The sequence below is a fragment of the Pseudophryne corroboree genome, chromosome 5 (genome assembly GCF_028390025.1).
Source record: "Pseudophryne corroboree isolate aPseCor3 chromosome 5, aPseCor3.hap2, whole genome shotgun sequence".
Classification (NCBI taxonomy): Eukaryota; Metazoa; Chordata; class Amphibia; order Anura; family Myobatrachidae; genus Pseudophryne; species Pseudophryne corroboree.
Genome location: NC_086448.1, coordinates 627,187,159 through 627,209,684, shown reverse-complemented (window position 1 = coordinate 627,209,684; position 22,526 = coordinate 627,187,159). Strand labels below are relative to the sequence as shown.

The 22,526-nt window shown below is 44.8% G+C and overlaps 1 protein-coding gene across 1 annotated transcript in view; it reads left to right on the top strand.

The window, feature by feature from the left end:
* The window catches only part of CLUL1 (clusterin like 1), a 99,874-nt gene that overhangs the window by 63,604 nt on the left and 13,744 nt on the right, over positions 1 to 22,526 (top strand). Inside the window, exons 3-5 of the mRNA XM_063923567.1 lie at positions 4,864 to 5,037; positions 7,213 to 7,657; positions 11,660 to 11,779. Of these exons, the coding sequence (XP_063779637.1) occupies positions 4,864 to 5,037; positions 7,213 to 7,657; positions 11,660 to 11,779 (739 nt within the window). The remainder of the gene's footprint in view (positions 1 to 4,863; positions 5,038 to 7,212; positions 7,658 to 11,659; positions 11,780 to 22,526) is intronic.

Sequence of the window (22,526 nt, the reverse complement as noted above, 5' to 3'; positions counted from 1 at the left end):
GAAATATGTGATGTTATTCTTCCTTAGTTCTATTATCCATTTGGCGGGGGGGGGGGTCGTGGTTTTCCCTTACATACGCCCTCCTGGGACAATGGTTATTATGTTATCATTTAGGAAACTGGCTTTCCTTTTTCTATTCACTGTTTATTTTTTGTTGATTCTAATGGTCGGTAGCAGTGCCGTTACTGTGACCCTCCAAGACAATTTTTGGTTTGAGAAAATTCAGAAAAGGTTATTGAAGAATGATTCTATGTTCTTTGGTAACTGTGATATGTTGAAACTGCTATATTTTCAATTTTTTTGTGTTACGCTTTGGTGCGATGGGGGTGGGGAGATGGGAACACGTAGCCGTGACTGTGTTTTGTGGGTGGGCTGCTCGCTGGGATAGGGGACCCCACCATATATCAATGAGATTGTACTGCAGACCTTGCGCAGCGAAGATTGGAATTGGTTGATGGCAAATAATACCTACACTTTACCATACTCACCTCCCCACGATTCAATCAAATGTCTAAATGTCTTTCATGGAATGTTGGAGGGCTCAATTCTCCCATTAAGCGTCAAAGGGTTTTAACCCACCTTAAGAAATTTAGCCCAGACATTATTTTTCTGTAGGAGACCCACTGGAGGGAGGGTGATGGTTCTTCCCTTCGAGCTGGTTGGTTGGGCGATTGCTTTTCGGCCCCGTATGCCAATAAGACTAGAGGGGTGGCTATCCTCTTTGCACGACACCTCCCATGCACCATTTTAAACATTGTCTCGGACCCTAATGGTCGATATTTACTGATAGATGTTAAGATTAGAGATGCTACATATACACTTTTAAACATACACGCTCCCAATACTCAGGTATCAGAGTTTTTGACACAGATGACTTTCTTGATACAACAGCGGGAGGCTTTTCCACTGATAATTGGTGGTGATTTCAATACGGTGCATGACGCAACCTTGGATAAAACTACAATTCCGTCCAATCGACATTCCACAATCTGGTCTACACTTGTGAAATTTATGTTAGGACTCCAAGTGACTGATGTCTGGAGACTTTTTAATTCATCAGATAAATCTTTTACCTTCCATTCGGGGGTTCACCACACGGTCTCCTGCATAGACTATTTTTTAGTAGCGGACTCTTTGATATCCGAGGTGACCTCCACAAATATTGCTGACATATTGGTCTCGGATCATGCACCGATTGAATTCTCGTTTAGACTACCAGATACGGGTCCCACACACCGCACTTGGAAGTTTCCAGCATATTTATTCCAATCAGAAAAATTCCGGGACTACTTAAAAAGTAACTGGCTGGACTATGTAGATAATAACATTGCCCACTGGGACGACCTGGTTCTTTTCTGGGAAGCATCGAAGTCTGTGATGCGAGGAAGTATCATCTCATATGTGTCCGGTCGTAATAAGATTCAAAAAGACCAGTATCGTTCTCTCTCCCATACACTGCAGACCACGTTTGCTGAATATGTGGCAGACCCCTTGGAAGAAAAATTCACTATATATAATCAAGCTAAATCGGTATTGGAAAATTTCCTACTTTCCCAAGCACAATCGCGTTTAGACTTCACAAAAAATAGATACTATAGGTGGGGTGCCAGGACGGGACGTTTATTGGCCTCCTTAACTAAAGGATATAAACGGAGAAACCATATCGTCTCTATTTAAAGAGACTGGAACTTCCTCTTGTCTGACAAGAACGTCTGACATATCAAGGGCCTTTCATGACTATTATTGTTATTTATACTCCGCTAGACCATCGATGCCAGAGTCTTTAGACGATATCATCAGTGAGGCCAATTTACCTAGTTTGGACCCAGACCAAATAGACCTTTTAGACTCGGAAATTACTGAAGAGGAAATAAGATCAGCAATCTCTTCCCTACATACTTGTAAAGCCCCGGGACCGGATGGTTTTTCGTGAGAATATTTTAAAATCCTATCTACTGACATTGTCCCAACTTTATTAGAACTTTATCGCACTATACATAAAAAATGCCCATCCTAGCCCTCTTTTAATGCTGCCTTTACTACTCTTATTCCAAAGCCCGACCGCGACCTTAACCTGTTGAGTTCCTATCGTCCCATTACTTTGCTAAACGTGGACTTGTCCTCCCGACTACAAATATTCTCCTCCTCTCTTTGCTCATCACACCAACTAGGTTTCACCCGGGGCAGACAATTGGTTAAGGGTATTCGCACAGCCATTGCTTCTATAATTGCTTCCAACAACAATCCCACCGCTTCCAATATGCTTCTGAGCCTTGACGCTCAGAAAGCTTTTGATACGGTATCCTGGCCCTTTTTATTTAAAGTTTTATTAACTCGAAATTTCGGCCCAGATTTCATTAATCTTATAAAGTTCTTCTATAGCTCTCCCATGACTTTCCTTTTAGTCAACGGCACAAGAAGTGATCCCATCATTATGTCTAGAGGCACCAGCCAAGGTTGCCCTTTATCTCCCCTACTTTTTAATTTGTCCCTTGACCCCTTACTTCGCATAATTGACTCCTGGCCGACCTTGAAAGGTATATCAATTGGTACGATGGAAGTGAAACTCACTGCATTTGCGGATGATGTTTTGATATACATGTCCAATCCTAAACACTCCCTTAAACCGCTGCTAGAATTGCTTGATAGGGTGGGGTCTCTTTCTGGCTTTTTTATTGATTTTGAAAAATCTAGTGCACTTTATCTGAAACCATGCTTTTATAGGCCCTTGTGGGCGGCACACTTACCTTTGAACTGGGCGAGAAAGAATCTCCCATATTTGGGTATTCTCCTTCCCAAAAATATCGCAAATCTCTATGATATTAATATCAAGACAACGCTCTCTAAAATTACGGGGGATCTTGGGGTGATGTCTATTTACAACTTTCCTTTTTAGGAAGGACAAATATAATTAAAATTATATATTTTCCAAAACTCCTTTACCCATTACAAGTTCTCCCCCTTTTGCTCCCTAGATATGACCTCTTACAGATAACATCGGCCTTTAGGAAATTTATCTGGAACAATAAGCGCGCGAGAATTGGTCTATTTAAATTGGGTCAACCTAAAACAAATGGGGGAGTTAATTTTCCAGACATTATGACGTATAGCTATGCTTCCCATATTCGAAATTACAATAATGTATACATACATGTGTACACAGGGAGCGCTAAATATTCATAATTATCTAATTTATTTAGACAATAAAAAATAGAATGACAATGCACAATTTAATAATAATAAGATATATCAATTAAAAAATTAAAAACCATATCAAATGGACATCTCTCGTGGAAATAAACAACTCAGTTGCTGGTGTTAAAGGGTCCAGATTAGGCTATTTAGCCAATAATTGCTGAGCAAGTCCAGAATCCTAGTGTATCATTAATGTCACCAGCAAGTAGCTTTTAACTGTTAAAAGATGTACTGTAGCAGTCCAATGCCACTTAAATTCCCATATTCGCTATATCAAGGACTGGTTATCTAGTACCCAAACTTACACTGACTCACTTCTCGAACAAAATTTCATTCCTCATGTGTCCCTGATAGCTTTTCTACACTTAACCGATGATGAGATCTCTACAGATTTAATTAACAACCCCCTTCTAATAACTACGAGGAAAGTTTGGCTATCCCTGAAACATAAATATAAGTTACACAAACACCTATCTATTCATTTGCCTTTCTTACAGAATCCGGGTTTCCAAAATGGAGAGGCCACCTATCCTTTCACTGAATGGAAATCATTGGGAATTTGCAGTATAGGCCAGCTAATCAATCTTGAATCCCATAAACCATTATCTTACGCGGAGGCCTTATCTAAATACCCATATATTGGACCCCAGAACTTTTGTCATATGGATTGGTTGGAGGCCTCCCTTCAAAAAGTATCTTGCACCGAATCCTTTTTCGCAACATGGGAAAGTTTTATTGAAACATTACCTTTCCCATACTAGAGAGGCCATTACCTTATGTTTTCGCAGCACACTCTGGTATGAAACTAGAACTTTTCTCAGAGACCCTCCCATCACTCTTGTTAGCGCTGGCTAGCGGTCATGGCGTGTTCCCGTCTCTCTGAAGGTCCAGAATGCACCTGTGGGTGTCGCTTGTTATTCCATGATATTGTACATGTTACCCTTTTTTGTACTCCCCCCTACATCATGCATTATGTTTTGTATCTATTACAGTATGTTTTTTCCATTATTCCCCACAATGGGGGTCATTCCGAGTTGTTCGCTCGCAAGCTGCTTTTAGCAGCTTTGCACACGCTAAGCCGCCGCCTACTGGGAGTGAATCTTAGCTTATCAAAATTGCGAACGAAAGATTCGCAATATTGCGAAAAGACTTCTCTGTGCAGTTTCTGAGTAGCTCGAGACTTACTCTGCCAGTGCGATCAGTTCAGTGCTTGTCGTTCCTGGTTTGACGTCACAAACACACCCAGCGTTCGCTCAGACACTCCTCCATTTCTCCAGCCACTCCCGCGTTTTTCCCAGAAACGGTAGCGTTTTTTCACACACTCCCATAAAACGGCCAGTTTCCGCCCAGAAACACCCACTTCCTGTCAATCACACTACGATCACCAGAACGAAGAAAAAACCTCATAATGCCGTGAGTAAAATTCCTAACTGCATAGCAAATTTACTTGGCGCAGTCGCACTGCGGACATTGCGCATGCGCATTAGCGACTAATCGCTCCGTTGCGAGAAAAAAATAACGAGCTAACAACTCGGAATGACCCCCAATGTTCCTGTAACTACTGCTAATTTCTTTACAGAAATGCTTCAATAAAGAAAGAAATGTTTAAAAAAAAAATAATATATTTGATTCCTTATGATTGTACTAATGTTAAAGTATTATTAACAGGAGACTGTGAGGCTGTTTGAGGACATCAATGAAGAGCTGAGCGAAGCAGAAACACAATGCAAACAATTGCTGAAAAATAACTGGGATATATGTAAAGCTTGCCTTGAATGGTCCTGCATTACATTCTACACAAACAGCTGTTCCCAGCAGGGTTTACAGACCCTTCTTATTAAGGTAAGAGCACATATTTTTACAATCTTGTTATTTTAGGAATTTGTTCATTTTGCAGCCATACTGAGCTCCCTGGGTAGTTATATACACACGCATATATAATACTATATGTCCAATCAGGAAATAGCAGGATGTGCTGTTTATAGGAAATATATACAAAATATAAAACTATTTTCCCAACATCAAAGCAAATATAAAATTGTCTAAATAATGCTATAAAGATGATTTAGGCGGACATTTCTGCTTTGTTTAATTCGTCGTTACTCGACGCACTGTAATAATTAGCTTGATTGGATCAAAGAAGTTCATTGTAGCCTAACATCTATGAACTTTATTGATACATTGTAGTTATACATATCCCGCTTGGTGCTATAAGGGAGTATCCTACCAGCCAATCCATAGCTCGCAACTGTCCTAATTTAGCTGGGAAAGTTGGTAGGTGTATTGGGAACATGTGCTACGCATAATGAACGAGTGTTTTGGAGTGGTGATGACTAAGGAGAGGCTAAACATGTCCTCAAGTTGATGCTATCAAGTCTCTATATAGCAGTTCCACGCCTCTGCGCCAATTTTGAGAGGTACTAATATAATCCAACTGACTTCCACTTTAAAACTGTTGTTTGTTTCCTGAAATACTGTCTGGTATCGCTGCATTAATCCTGAGAATGACTGAACATCAGAACTATGGGCCCCATTCAGGGCAGCCATCAGGGGGCGACTGTGGAGACTGGTGTCCCGGGCCCTTACAGAGAGGGGGGGCCTACCCCTGGCTCCTACTGCCAATACCTGTAGATCTGCACCAGTCTGTGAATCAAAAGCAGGCTGATGCACAGGGAGGACTTCTTAAAACAAGCCTTATCTGCGCATCAGCTCTCTGTAAACCGTTCCTGTAGGTCCGCAATGCTACACCTATATGGAACATCACACTGTATGACATCACATAGGGGTGGAGCAGTGCGGCAGAATCTTTCTTTTTTGGAAGGAGGGGCCCTGTCTATTTTGTCAGTCCCGGGCCCCACAATTTCTGATGGCAGCCCTGGCCCTATTTATCAACTTAGAATAACACCAGTGGCATATTTTGTTCATTATCGCTGTGAATGAAGCGAAAATGCAGCTGGTATTCAGCATCACTTACCACTCTGGGGAGGTCCAGCGCTGTCTTCCCGCTCAGCAATGTTCTCCACTTTCCTGCTGGCAGCCTAACCCTGCCAACGACGGGCTGATGAGTCATGCGCATGAGCATCGTCCAGTCTGCACATGTGCATGACTCCTTCACACAGCAGGAACCTGGCAATGTCCCGAAAGCTTAGCTGAAGCTGGAAAGGTAGAGCTGGGTCCATATTGCCGGCAATGGGGACAGTATCGGCGAGAGCGGGACAGGGGATAAACAGCAGTAAACGTAGTTTACCGCTGTTTCATGAATGATGAAAGTAGGACATAATCCCTAGTCCAGTGGTTCCCAAACTTTTTGGAATCATGGCACCCTAGAGTTTCAGAATTTTATTCACGGCACCCCTAGGCCAAAAATTTCTTAGCGAGAAATTTAGAAATAAATATTAAATAAAAATTTTTGTTTATATGTCATCTTTAGGGTCCATTATGTGGTGAGGAACAAGATTTGCTTCTGTTTGCCCACATATTTTATGATTGGCAGCCACCAGCACTGGTTTTGCCTATTTCATTGACCAGAAATAATTTTGATTGGTCCTGGACCACCAATCCAAGGCACCCCTGCAAGTGTTCTGATGCACCCCAGGGTGCCTAGGCACACAGTTTGGGAACCACTGCCCTAGTCTATGCATCACTGAGTCTTTTCATGTTTGTAAATGACCTTATGGTCATTTGTAACCTAAAATGAGTAAAGGTTTTTGGAGGGATATTTATCAAAGTTTGGAGAGAGAGAAAGAGGAGATAAAGTGCCAACCAATCATCTGTAACATGACAAGTGCTGATTGTTACTTTATCTCTCTCCAAGCTTTGCTAAATCTCCCCCAATCCTTATTATCAAGTAATTGTTTGCTTGTTTACATGCAAGTATTTACCCAGTCATCGTAGTGTATATTTCAAGGATTAGCTAATTCCATTGAATTACCTGTGCTAGTATAAGACTGATTTAATATTTATATATTTTACAAATGTTACAGTTTGTATCTTTAATGATTTGATCTCTGCAATTAGGCTCAAGAATCATTTAAAACATGGCCACCATTGAGTATCAGTTACGAAAATGTTGGGGGGAAAAAGAAGAGTGAATATTATATGGCTGCCCAGGTCAGCGAAACAGAGAGCGTTTTCAGTCAACTTATTCATGATGTCAACACTCTGTTTAATCAGAGCATTCTGTTTTTCAAAAACTTCCAGTACGAGTTTGACGAGTCATTCCAGAATTCTTTTCTGTCAGATGTAAGTCATCTAGATATGGATACCAATCATACCACCACTACTGTGCCTGACAGAAAATCTGTCATCGTTTTGGCTAATTTTGAACACTGGGATTTATCAGAATTTTTGCAAAGTTTATATGAATTTGGACAATCTATTCTGGAAGTTATAAGCAATGTCTTTTCCATGATGTATAACAAGTTCTGTAATGGTTCCGAGGGCTCTTATGCACCACTGCAAGGTAAGATTGTTTTATTGAACTGTGTTACATATTATGGAGAGCAAAGCTCGACCACATTGTTAAACATCTGGTAAGGGACAAAATGGATTACAATTCATAGGAAGAAAAGACCTGTGTGCACCACACACACTGCACCAATTATAAATATGGCAGTGGTTTGAAGCCAATTAACCTATCAATATATTTTTGGGCTGTGGGAGGAAACCGGAATATGACCCCTGCACATGCTCAGCAGAGATCTCAGTGGCCATCTTGGGATAGGGCATGAATCCTCCTTGGAAAATAGGAAGAATGGAGTATTCACAGAAGTGCATTCCTCTTTCAACAATTAGACCACATGTAAAATCCACGCATAAATATAAATGTCTAATTGTATTAATCCTTGTAAATATACATATCATCAATTGATCTGTACGGGTCTCAATAAAGTAAACTATATAAAAGTCTTGATATATTCTATAGGTGTCTGTTGACTCAAACTCCATGAAAGTACCACATAAAAAGTACACAGAAAATTGGGATTTATCAGTATATTGTAGCCAACTAAACCTGCTGCATCATTTTAGGTTGTAGAGGACAGTATGTAGGTGGTCATTCCGAGTTGATCGCTAGCTGCTTTCGTTCGCTTTGCAGCGATGTGGGTAAAAAATGGCACTTCTGTGAATGCATATGCGGCGCAATGCGCACGCGCGACGTACTATTACAACGAACAATGTAGTTTCACACAAGGTCTAGCGATGCTTTTCAGTCGCACTGTATGCCGAGAGTGATTGACAGGAAGAGAGAGTTTATGGGTGTCAACTGACCGTTTTCAGGGAGTGTTCGAAAAAATGCAGGCGTGGCTGGGCGAACGCAGGGCGTGTTTATGACGTCAAAACAGAAACTGAACAGTCTGAAGTGATCGCAAATGCTGAGTAGGTTTTGAGCTACTCAGAAACTGCACCAAAAAACTTTGTAGCCGCTCTGCGATCCTTTCGTTCGCACTTCTGCTAAGCTAAAATACACTCCCAGTGGGAGGCGGCATAGCGTTTGCACGGCTGCTAAAAACTGCTAGCGAGCGAACAACTCGGAATGACCACCATAGTGTTGTACCATAGCATAAAACTGCTGAGTCTTGCTTGCTCAGATACCGGTCTTGTGCTGCTGTGTATGGTGATGTTGCAGGACACATGGTCAGTGGGGAGATGTCACTAATGCATTTTGGGGGTCATTCCGAGTTGGTCGCTCGTTATTTTTTTCTCGCAACGGAGCGATTAGTCGCTAATGCGCATGCGCAATGTCCGCAGTGCGACTGCGCCAAGTAAATTTGCTATGCAGTTAGGTATTTTACTCACGGCATTACAAGGTTTTTTCTTCGTTCTGGTGATCGTAATGTGATTGACAGGAAGTGGGTGTTTCTGGGCGGAAACTGGCCGTTTTATGGGTGTGTGTGAAAAAACGCTACCGTTTCTGGGAAAAACGTGGGAGTGGCTGGAGAAACGGAGGAGTGTCTGGCCGAACGCTGGGTGTGTTTGTGACGTCAAACCAGGAACGAAACTGACTGAACTGATCGCAGATGCCGAGTAAGTCTGGAGCTACTCAGAAACTGCTAAGAAGTGTCTATTCGCAATTCTGCTAATCTTTCGTTCGCAATTTTGATAAGCTAAGATTCACTCCCAGTAGGCGGCGGCTTAGCGTGTGCAAAGCTGCTAAAAGCAGCTTGCGAGCGAACAACTCGGAATGACCCCCTTTGTTCAATAACTTGCACAAAGTAATGCTGTTACAGTACCTGCATTCTCCCCCTTATATGTATCACTTGAATGTCTTGGTGTTAAAGTACAGTCTCTTACATATATCACTGGAATACCTTGATGTTAAAGTACAATTAATCAATATATGTAAGGTATATTGGACTAAGATCTAAAATTGATTTCAGCTCTAAATACATCAATTAACATGAAGACAAGACTAGCCTGAAATAAAAATTAAGTCACAACTTCTTTGTAAATGTATTGCAACATTATACTCCCAAAAAATATAAAGATATATAAAACTGGAAACATGTAATCAACGGATATTACAAATTTAAGATTACACATTGTTTCCCATTATGTGTGAATGTAAAATGACAATTCAAAATAGAGGCTGAGTATCCTGAACCAAGATGGCTGCCGAGGCTACTAGTGAGAATGTGTTTAATCTTGAGACTAAGGGCCTAATTCAGAGTTGATCGCAGCAGCAAATTTGTTAGCAGATGGGCAAAACCATGTGCACTGGAGGGGGGGGGGGGCAGATATAACATGTGCAGAGAGAGTTAGATTTGGGTGGGGTGTATTCAAACTGAAATCTAAATTGCAGTGTAAAAATAAAGCAGCCAGTATTACCCTGCACAGAAACCAAATAACCCACCCAAATGTAACTCTCTCTGCACATGTTATATCAGCCACACCTGCAGTGCACATAGTTTGCCCATTAGAAAACAAATTTGCTGCTGCGATCAACTTTGAATTACTCCCTATGTTTGAGTGCTACAGTGGAAGACAGTAGTCTTCCGCTTAGCTCCAGTGAGACCTGCCATTACCTGCTGTTTTAGACACTGTTCCAGCATCCTGCACCGTTACCCAGTACCTACATACACTCATACGCCTGCCTCCGCTCAAGCTCCACTCCATCTACAAGTGTGCTTTAGCTTCAATAAAACCATTCCATTGGTTAAGTAACTGGGCTTTTCATAGGGCCTAATTCAGATCTGATCGCAGCAGCAAATTTGTTAGCTGATAGGCAAAACCATGTCCACTGCAGGTGGGCAGATAAAACATGTGCAGAGAGAGTTAGATTTGGGTAGGTTATATTGTTTCTGTGCAGGGTATATACTGGCTGCTTTATTTTTACACTGCAATTTAGATTTCAGTTTCAACACACCTCACCCAAATCTAACTCTCTCTGCACATGTTATATCTGCCACACCTGCAGTGCACATGGTTTTGACCATTAGCTAACAAATTTGCTGTTGCGATCAGATCTGAATAAGACCCATAGTTGTAAGGCATCTGCCGGAGTGTTCAGAAACTCTGCTACATCCTTAAGCCTGTACACACATATTTCCAACTTCTTTTTAAAAAAGTGATTCCATAATGCACAGTGTTGTATATAGATGGAATGATGACACAAACAAATGACATGTAATCATAGGCGTTTCTATAATGGGAGCAGTGTGTGCAGTGCACACAGGACCCTGGGGGGTCCACACCGTACACACTGCACCCATATATTATACTTACTCCTCCGGAGTCCCATGACGGCAGCCCTGCCCTGCGGACAGAAATCACTCAGAAAATGGCCGCCGTGGCCATCTCCGAGTGATTTGCTGGAGATGGAGATGTCCCTGGGAACAACGCGCGGGTGTCATGTTCCCAGAGACTTGCACATGTGCAGTAAACTCTGGCATTATGCCAGAGTCTACTTGCTGCGGGAGAGGAGGGGGCCCACCATGGAGGCTGCACGCGGGTCCCCTCCTCTCTTACAATGCCCCTGCATCTAATGATATAAAGCAGAAGGTAAAGATGGTCATGACAAAAGGAGCTTACAGTGTAAGAAGTGTGGGTAAAGTGCATGTGGCTACTGTACGCCTGCAGCATTGTCAGGTCCTAATAATAAAGCAACCATCTCTATTACTTTATCCAGAACCATAGAGTATATATAAAACAAATGTCACGGTCAGGTTTAATATTCTATCATTTTACACATTTTAAATCAGGTATTGTTTTGAATGACATCACAATAATTGTTATATCAAAAAATGTATTTGACTCAATCTTCTGACAATGAAAAATAGAAATTATAATTGCTAATTTCAATTTGCTATTGTGTATCTCTGGCCAGCGATATGTGGTTGGTACGACTGTAAGAAACGTTCAGCAAGCGCATTTATGGGAGATGGGGTGGAGGGGGTTGGGGGTGGGGGCTTTACAATTCAATAGTCAATAAATACTAATTGGCTGACTATGTAAATGTGTGTTACAGCATCTCCAGGTCATCTCAGATCAGAGCCCAGCAACATGATGTGCGGCGACCTTCACAATGCATCAGAGTGCTTGCTATTTCAGGAGAGATGCCAGCTATGCTATGGACCTGTGATGGAAGGTACACTCAGTAGATCATGTTTATGCTGTATGTATGGCATAAGGGTATATTTCTTATATACTACTGTAACTCAGAGGGCTATAACTGTTGTATGAGATTTATTTAAAAATAATTAAGACTTGCTGAAATTCTTGCCTCGGCCATACTTTTATTTTGCAAGTCCACAAATTATCTCACTGTATGTTGCACAAAAGTTAGTACCAATAACAAAACACAATATATTAACTGTCTAGTAGTTGATAAAATATAAATATTTTATATTAAGTATGCTAATGTCCTTGTCCATGTTACTATTACTGCTGTTAGAGTTGGTTTTATTTGACTTGCCATTCATCAGACCAACTTTCCTCAACCAACCAACTGACCAACCGTCCCACTTGTCTGTCCAACTAAGGGGGTCATTCCGATTTGATCGCTCGCTAGCAGTTTTTAGCAACCGTGCAAACCCATAGTCGCCGCCCACCGGGGAGTGTATTTTCGCTTTGCAGAAGTGCGAACGCCTGTGCAGCAGAGCGCCTGCAAACACATTTTGAGCAAAACAAGACCAGCCCTGTAGTTACTTATCCTGTGTGATGATTGCTGCGATGAGTGACACGGTAATGACGTCAGATACCCGCCCAGCAAACGCCTGGCCACGCCTGCGTTTTTCCAAACACTCCCAGAAAACAGTCCGTTGACACCCAGAAACGCCCTCTTCCTGTCAATCACCTTGCGTTCGGCTGTGCGATTGGAATCGTCGCTAGAACCAGTGCAAACCACAAAGGACTTTGTACCCATACGACGCGCGTGCGCATTGCGGTGCACATGCATGTGCAGATTAGCCATTTTTTTCACTGATCGCTACGCAGCGAACAACGGCAGCTAGCGATCAACTCGGAATGACCCCCTAAAAACTACCCCACACACCTAACCAACACCAGACCAGCCAACCAGCTAGCATTTTTATCATACAAGCCAACTTCTGTCCAACTTGTTATGTCACAGAAGTAGGCGTACAGTGTCTGCCTACTACTGCATGTTTTGAATAAATAGTTGTTTAAAAAAAAATTTTGCATGTCTAATTATACAGTGTTCTATTGACAGTATCAGGTTACAGAGTAACATGTGTAGATATAATAATACACAACGTTTCATTTGCTCCTGGTTTTCATCTATGATGTCTTTTATATTGGTCTTTTAGGGAATTGTTGTTTTACAGAATGTTTTTAATGGTAGATAATCATAGTATTCTGAATTATTCAGTCTATAGTATAGTATAGGCTGTATCAAACATATTTAAATAATATAAATAAATGGTCAGGAAGGGTTAAACATACTATAATAAATAAATACAGAAACATAATAGAACTAGTAGGAGACAGAACTGTATTTTCTAGACTCACATTCTCCCACCTCATGGTAAGGCTCCTGTCTCCTCTTCCTGGTAGCTACTCTCTGGTCCAGATCACTGATTGAGGACTCAGATCCACACACACAGCAAACTGGGCTTGTGCAGCAGTTCTGCTCTGTCCTTTAATAGCATGATGTGTTGGCAGCTCTAGTAATCATAATAAATACCATTGCTATTATTGTAATAATTTGAGCCACTTGCCAAGAGGAGGGGAGTTTCCGTGCAACCAGAAACCTCCTCTGCATTTCCCTATGTTTCTTTACAATCTGAATGACTCAAACCTATCATATAACATTAGCATTCCGGTTTCTGGGTTTTGTTTTTCCAGTTTCCCTTAACTAAAGTGCATTTTTGCTCATTTCTGTTAGGTTCCTGGTGCTCAGAACAAGGGAGATGTTGCGTAGTGAGTCCTGAGCACCAGAACGTGACGCTGAAACGAGGTGTGGTGTGGAAATAGCCCCTAGCACCCTACCTCCGTTGTTTCACCCGTGTGGTCCGTTCACGCCTGAGTGACTATGGTTTCTTGGGCCCACGGCAGCCGCGTTTGAAGGGCGGATTAGGTCTGCCCAACTCCGATGCCCCCAGGTCTTAGATTGAGACAAGGCGTGAACCGAGACAGGATAATAACAAGGGGACCTCTAGCTAAAACAAACAGAAGGCTAGGGGCTGCTAACAACCCTAAACCTAAATATATGTGCGGCACGCCGCCAAAGGAAAAGAACAACAAAGCAAAATGCTGTCCATTCGCCGACACAATACCGTTGTGTACCGGCGGTGACAGCACAAGCAGAACCCTCTGCAAAACACCAGAAACAAATTATAACCAAAGAATACTGCGGCCTGAGCTGACGGATGCGGCAAAGCCGCTACTCACGGAACCTGTACAAATACTGGCAAACGGACAGGAACCCCCAATGTAGCCGACACAGACTCTCAGAACTGGAGGACAGGCAGAATCCCAAACGACAGACCGGTGGACACCAAGAAGCCAGATATTCGACCAGGCACAGACAAAGCCACAGGACTCCTGGACAGGAACGCTTCACGGCAGGACACAGGATCAGACACTGGAATCGACACTGGAATCGACACAGGTACCGACACAGGTACCGACACTCAAAGCAGCTAGACAGACACTGCTAGACAGGAGCTCAGGAACTGGCAGGGACTAGCTCAGAACTCAAGATCTCTGGAACCCAGGAAACCTGGAAATCTGGAAATATCACCAGCGTCTGTGAATTGCACTGAGCCAGCATATAACAGAGAGTCTTAATTAATTATGTCGTGCAGCTGCCCTGTTGCACAACTGACAGGTGCAATCAACAGACAGGTGAGGCTGAACACATGGGAACAAGCTGCAATCACACAGACTCACCACTGACAGCAAACAAGAATCTTCTTAAACCAGAGCAACGGGAAATCCTGGCCTGCAAGACTACTTATAAACATAAAATAGGAATGAACCACTACCTGTGGTTCATAACAGTACCCTCTCTTTAAGGGTGGGCTCCGAACACCCCATGACACCCACGGGGAACAGAAACAGAAGTATAACATAAAATACATAACCAAAACAAGGGATACAAAAAAAAACCTGACACACTGGTCTAACAGAAACAAGCTGTGACAACAGCTTGTAACGGTGCCCCCCCCCTCCCCCCCCCTTGACGGTGGCCACTGGACACAAGACAAGGAAAGAAAGAAAAATCTTTTTTTTTTTTTTTTTTTTTTTTAACAAGGCAAGAGTCAATAATCATTTCTTTTTCTTCTTCTTCTTATTTTTACAAAGTTCTTGAGGTCTGACCAAGGTAATTCCCCAAACATTGTCTGAACTGATGGTACCTCCCAGCAAGGCTGGGTTCAAATCAGAGATTGGTTTCTTAACCTTGGGAGCTGAACTTTCAGGCAAAGTACTACTATTAGAAGAAGAGAGAAAAGCACATCCTGCAGTCAAAACAACGGGCTGAGACTCTTGTGCCGAATTTACAGAATACGGTGAACTCTCAGCAGATAAGACGGTGACCTAGAGCAACCTGAACCAATTTCTTTGGAACCATATCTCTTAATAACTGCATCACTGAATGCCGGGGGATCCTGAAGAATGGGATCTTCAGCTTTCATTAGGCTGGTTGCCCACTCAAAAGGCTCTCCTCTAAAGGAATATATCAGATAGAGCACAAGGTTCTCTGAAGTGATGCCCAGAAATGGTCTAAACAACAAAATGGTGTAATAGTGTTTGTAAAGCGCCAGAAATTGGACTAAGTCCCCATCAAAGATTATAGATGTTGAGATATCAACAGAGTCAGGATTTGCTTCCTTCCCATCTGACTGACTAGAGTGCTTTGCTAGGACCTGGTCACTATTGACCTTACTCGAGGCTAAGACTTTCTGAACCCCACCTGGGGCAGTGACTTTCTGAACCCCACCTGGGGCAGTGACCCTCGGAACCCCACCTGGGGCAGTGGCCCTCGGAACCCCACCTGGGGCAGTGGCCCTCGGAACCCCACCTTGGGCAGTGGCCCTCGGAACCCCACCTGGGGTAGTGACTTTCTGAACCCCACCCGGGGCAGTGACTTTCTGAACCCCACCCGGGGCAGTGACTTTCTGAACCCCACCCGGGGCAGTGACTTTCTGAACCCCACCCGGGGCAGTGACTTTCTGAACCCCACCCGGGACAGTGACTTCCGGGAACCCCGCTGGGGCAGTGGCCTCCGGGAACCCCGCTGGGGCAGTGGCCTCCGGGAACCCCGCTGGGGCCAGCACCTCGGATTCTTTTACTGGGACCGGGCCGTCGGCCTCCCTCACTGGGACCGGGCCGTCGGCCTCCTTCTCTGGGACCGAGCCGTCGGCCTCCCTCTCTGGGACCGAGCCGTCGGCCTCCCTCTCTGGGACCGAGCCGTCGGCCTCCCTCTCTGGGACCGAGCCGTCGGCCTCCCTCTCTGGGACCGAGCCGTCGGCCTCCCTCTCTAAGTCGATAATTATCGAAACTTCTCCCGGGACTAAGACTTCCGGGACCTTTGCTGAAGCTATAACCTTCAGAACTTCCACTAACGCTATGCCTCTTGAGTCCTTTCCTGGGGAAGCGACCTCTAGACCCTTCTTTGGGGCTGCATCTCTCGAGACCCCACTTGGGGATATTACTTCAAAGATCCCTTCTGTGGTTTTGCTTCTCGAGTTCCCTTCTAGAACTATGGTTTTAGACACCTTCTCTGGAGTTGCGCTTTTCAAGTCTCTACCTGGGGTAACAGCTTCTGAGACCCCTTCTGGTATTGACACCTGAGCAATAATATTCGATGTCCCTCTATAACCTAGAGCATCGGGTACCGCTCCAGGACTCTGGGCATCGGGTACCTCTCCAGGACTCTGGGTATCGGGCACCGCTCCAGGACTCTGGGCATCGGGCACTGCTCCAGGACTCTGGGCATCGGGCACTGCTCCAGGACCCTGGGCATCGGGCACCGCTCCAGGACCCTGGGCATCGGGCACCACTCCAGGACCCTGGGCATCGGGCACCACTCCAGGGGTTTGCAACTCTGCTTCCACAGGAAAATCAAGAGAGGAGAGAAACATTCTCCTTTGCTTCCTGAATCTATAATGGAGCTCCCTAGCCCAAGGACCCCAATTATAGGACAGAGTGCTTTTTAGTGTGGGTCGTGTGACAAGTACCTCTGCCACAGTAGAGACAGGAGTAGGTCTTGTATCCTGACTCAACTTGGCCAGAGGGCAGGACTTGTCACCACACTTTGGCTTGCGCAACTCACAGGTCTGCAGATAGTGGCCTAAACCCCCACAATATAGGCATAAATCTAAGTTTCTGCGACGCAGACGCTCCTCTTCTGAGAGCCTGGGCTGCAGAAAACTTTCAAACTTTTTCTCTCTAATTAAACCTGAGGATTCACTTGTCACCATACTGTGAACAAGAGTCTCTTTAGAGAATGAACTCTCAAGAACTTCTGGCAAAATAAGCAAAATTTTGGTCAGAAGGTTTTGCAGTTGCTTTAAGGATTGCTGCAAAACTTCCAGCCGCTTAGGTTTCAAAGCACTGAAAGCAGAGTTCAGGGCTGAGAGAGACGCCTGCAGGGCTTGCATAGTTGGCATAGGAGGATTTTAAACTAGACAAGACAAGACTAGACTAGACTAGACTAGACAAGACTGGACTGGATTTCTAAACTAGACAAGACAAGACTGGATTTTTAAACACCGGACTGGATTCTGCACACTGAATTCTAGACAGGACTGGATTCTAAACACCGGCTGGATTCTGCACACTGAGTTCTAGACAGGACTGGATTCTAAACAACGGACTGGATTCTGCACACTGAATTCTAGACAGGACTGGATTCTAGACAAGACACTGGACTGGGCCAAAAAAGAAAAAGTTTTATTTCTTTTTTGTTGTATGGCTGGTGATAATGTTAGGTTCCTGGTGCTCAGAACAAGGGAGATGTTGCGTAGTGAGTCCTGAGCACCAGAACGTGACGCTGAAATGAGGTGTGGTGTGGAAATAGCCCCTAGCACCCTACCTCCGTTGTTTCACCCGTGTGGTCCGTTCACGCCTGAGTGACTATGGTTTCTTGGGCCCACGGCAGCCGCGTTTGAAGGGCGGATTAGGTCTGCCCAACTCCGATGCCCCCAGGTCTTAGATTGAGACAAGGCGTGAACCGAGACAGGATAATAACAAGGGGACCTCTAGCTAAAACAAACAGAAGGCTAGGGGCTACTAACAACCCTAAACCTAAATATATGTGCGGCACGCCACCAAAGGAAAAGAACAACAAAGGAAATGCAGTCCACTCACCGACACAATACCGTTGTGTACCGGCGGTGACAGCACAAGCAGAACCCTCTGCAAAACACCAGAAACAAATTATAACCAAAGAATACTGCGGCCTGAGCCGACGGACGCGGCAAAGCCGCTACTCACGGAACCGGTACAAATACTGGCAAACGGACAGGAACCCCCAATGTAGCCGACACAGACTCTCAGAACTGGAGGACAGGCAGAATCCCAAACGACAGACCGGTGGACACCAAGAAGCCAGATATTCGACCAGGCACAGACAAAGCCACAGGACTCCTGGACAGGAACGCTTCACGGCAGGACACAGGATCAGACACTGGAATCGACACTGGAATCGACACTGGAATCGACACAGGTACCGACACTCAAAGCAGCTAGACAGACACTGCTAGACAGGAGCTCAGGAACTGGCAGGGACTAGCTCAGAACTCAAGAACTCTGGAACCCAGGAAACCTGGAAATCTGGAAATATCACCAGCGTCTGTGAATTGCACTGAGCCAGCATATAACAGAGAGTCTTAATTAATTATGTCGTGCAGCTGCCCTGTTGCACAACTGACAGGTGCAATCTACAGACAGGTGAGGCTGAACACATGGGAACAAGCTGCAATCACACAGACTCACCACTGGCAGCAAACAAGAATCTTCTTAAACCAGAGCAATGGGAAATCCTGGCCTGCAAGACTACTTATAAACATAAAATAGGAATGAACCACTACCTGTGGTTCATAACAGTACCCTCTCTTTAAGGGTGGGCTCCGAACACCCCATGACACCCACGGGGAACAGAAACAGAAGTATAACATAAAATACATAACCAAAAATGCTAAACAGGAATGAGCCACAGCCGTGGCTCATAACATTACCCCCCCCCCCCTTGAGGAGGGGTCAAAGGACCCCAAAATTCAGACTTTCCAAAACAAGGGATACAAAAAAAAACCTGACACACTGGTCTAACAGAAACAAGCTGTGACAACAGCTTGTAACGGTGCACCCCCCCCCCCCCTTCCTTGACGGTGGCCACTGGACACAAGACAAGGAAAGAAAAAAAAAACTTTTTTTTTTAACAAGGCAAGAGTCAATAATCATTTCTTTTTCTTCTTATTATTTTTACAAAGTTCTTGAGGTCTGACCAAGGTAATTCCCCAAACATTGTCTGAACTGATGGTACCTCCCAGCAAGGCTGGGTTCAAATCAGGGATTGGTTTCTTAACCTTGGGAGCTGAACTTTCATGCAAAGTACTACTATTAGAAGAAGAGAGAAAAGCACATCCTGCAGTCAAAACAACGGGCTGAGACTCTTGTGCCAAATTTACAGAATACGGTGAACTCTCAGCAGATAAGACGGGTGACCTAGTGTTATGCACACCAGTGCCAGCAGGAATGTACTGGTGTCTGAACGGAGAGGGATGCAAAACAAATGAACTCACAGACAGACTGGGGAATATGACATTACATACACAGAAGGTGATAGGGTAACAAAATAAACACAAAGTGAACAGAGAAGCCCAAAGGCTAAGAAACTGGGTGTCTCCCTAGTATTAGGAATGCTCAGATGGAAAGAAGCAAGATGTTGTGATTTAATATGTAGAGAACCCGGAATGCTGTTGCTAAGGGCAACAGCAAAACCCTAAAGGGTTACCAACGGGTGTGGCAGTAAACTCCTTGGTCAGAGATGGAATAATAGACACAAGGAGAGTCTCCACAATCCTAGTCTTCACTTGCAGTGCACTGGTTCAGCTTACTGCCACTAAACTGACACCAGAACACCTTGCACAGTGAGAAAGGATTTTGGCAGGCAAGTCTGAGAATACAGCCGCAAACTTGCTAGGTTCACAGAGTAGCAAAAGAACCCCAGCAGGTTAAACGACTGACTCCAGTCTTACTGCTAGGTCTGGATTGGCAGAGTGTAATACCAAATCCCAAGGCCTATTTGCAGTAAGCAACAAACAAATACAAAGTTTACACAGTACTAGCTAGCTTTCAGGAACTGACTAACCAACAAAGATTCAGCAGCATCTGCCTAACCTGAGAAGAGGGTTTATATAGCAGGTGCTGTCCACGCCCCACTCAGACCTCACAGACTGTGAGCACAAAAACCAGCACCGGATCCCCTGCCGTGCACAGAGCCTGTAACCACTGCACAGCAAAAGACCCGAACCGGAGTATCAGCTACGCTCAGGTTACTCTGCTAGCACTTGTCTCCCGGTTGCCATGACGATGTGGCAGCACAAAGCAGGAGACCCTAACAGTACCCCCCCTCTGACGAGGGGTCAAAGAACTCCTACCACCGGGTTTATCGGGGAACTGCGAGAAGAAAGAGCGTAACAGTCTGGGGGCATGAAGATCACAACTGCGCACACACGACCGCTCCTCCGGGCCATACCCCTTCCAGTGCACCAAAAATGACAGCCGACCCCGAACCATCTTGGAGTCAAGAATCCTTTCAACAACAAACTCCCTCTGGCCACGTATCAGAAGAGGGGAAGGTCTTCCACTGGAAGAAGGATTACTAATCGCCCGTTTTAAAAGGGAACAATGAAATGTTTTATTGATACCCAAAGAACGGGGTAGATCTAACTGAAATGCCACCGGATTGATAACCCTAGTGATCTTATAAGGACCGATGAACCGGGGGCCTAACTTATGAGATGGCTGTCTCAACTTCAAATTCTTGGTAGACAACCAGACGACGTCTCCTAATTTGAAGCTGCAGGGTCTCTTCCGCTTATCAAAAACCCTTTTGGTCACTAAGGACACAGACACAAGGGCTTTCTTCACTTTCCTCCAAATACCTCTAAGGACCGAAACCACAGAGGAACCACCAGGCGTGGAATCCAGGGGGTCAAAAGAATTGGCCTTAGGATGATGCCCATACACACAAAGGAAGGGAGAGATCCCTGTAGCAGAGTGAGCCGCGTTGGTATAGGCAAACTCCGCCATGGACAGATGAGCAACCCAGTCAGTCTGACACTTCGAGACATAACACCTGAGGAACTGCTCCAAGGACTGGTTCACCCTTTCAGTCTGCCCATTAGACTGCGGATGGTAGCCTGACGACAAGCTGACAGAAATCTGGAGATCGGAACAAAATGCCCTCCAGAATTTGGCCACAAACTGGGATCCGCGGTCAGAGACCACATCAAGTGGCAACCCGTGGAGGCGCACAACATGCAGCATAAATAATTCAGACAGGCGTCTGGTCGATGGCAGCCCAACCAATGGAACGAAGTGCGCCATCTTCGAAAACCTGTCAACGACAACCCAGATGGCTGTCATCCCCGAGGATTTGGGCAAGTCCACCACAAAATCCATTGAAATGTGGGTCCATGGCTTAAATGGAATAGAGAGTGGATGTAATGGGCCAACAGGAACCCCTCTAGGAGTCTTATTTCGGGCACAGATGTCACATGCCTGAACCCACTGATCCACATCCCTAGCCACCGAGGGCCACCACACCGCCCTAGATAGCAACTCCCGAGTTCTGGCAATACCCGGGTGACCTGCCGACTTCTTGGCATGGAATTCCAGGAACACTCGCTGTCTTAACCTAGGAGGCACAAACAAAAGACCTACCGGAAGGTCTGGAGGAGCCTGCTCCTGTGCTCTAAGGACTAATGACAAGAGGTCCTGGGTAATGCCCACTTTAATACATGATGGGGACACAATGGGCAATGGCTCCTCGGTGGTCTCCTTGATTGGAGCAAAACTCTGCGAGAGCGCATCAGCCTTGATGTTTTTTGACCCAGGGCGATATGTTATCAAAAAATTAAAGCGAGCAAAAAACAAAGCCCATCGTGCCTGCCTGGCATTGAGGCGCTTCGCTGACTCTAAATATGCCAAATTCTTATGGTCGGTGAGAATTGAGACCACAAACTTAGCCCCCTCAAGCCAGTGTCTCCACTCCTCGAGTGCATCCTTAATAGCCAACAATTCCCGGTTACCCACGTCATAATTCATCTCGGCAGGCGAAAATTTACGGGAAAAGTAAGCACAGGGATGAAGGCGATTATCAGACACCCCCATCTGAGAGAGCACTGCCCCAATACCCATCTCAGAGGCATCCACCTCCACCACAAAAGGACGCTCTGGATCTGGGTGTTGCAGCACCTTGGCCGAGACAAATGCCCTTTTGAGATGGGCAAAAGCCGCTTCGGCCTCACAAGACTTATGAGCAACATCCGCCCCTTTCTTAGTGAGTGCCACCAAGGGCGCCACTATAGACGAAAATCCAGCGATAAATCGTCTATAAAAATTCGCAAAGCCCAGAAAACGCTGAAGCGCCTTCAAACTAGTGGGCTGCACCCAATCCAGGACTGCCTGTACCTTGGAACCCTCCATTTGGAAACCTTCTGGAGAGATAATATATCCTAGAAATGCGATTTGCTGAACTTCAAATTCGCACTTCTCCAGCTTCGCCCCAAGCCAGTGGTCTCTGAGTTTCTGGAGGACTAAGCGTACATGCTTCCGATGTTCCTCCAGGGAATGGGAGAAGATTAGGATGTCATCTAAGTATACAACTAAGAATCTATCCAAATATTCCCTGAGCACATCGT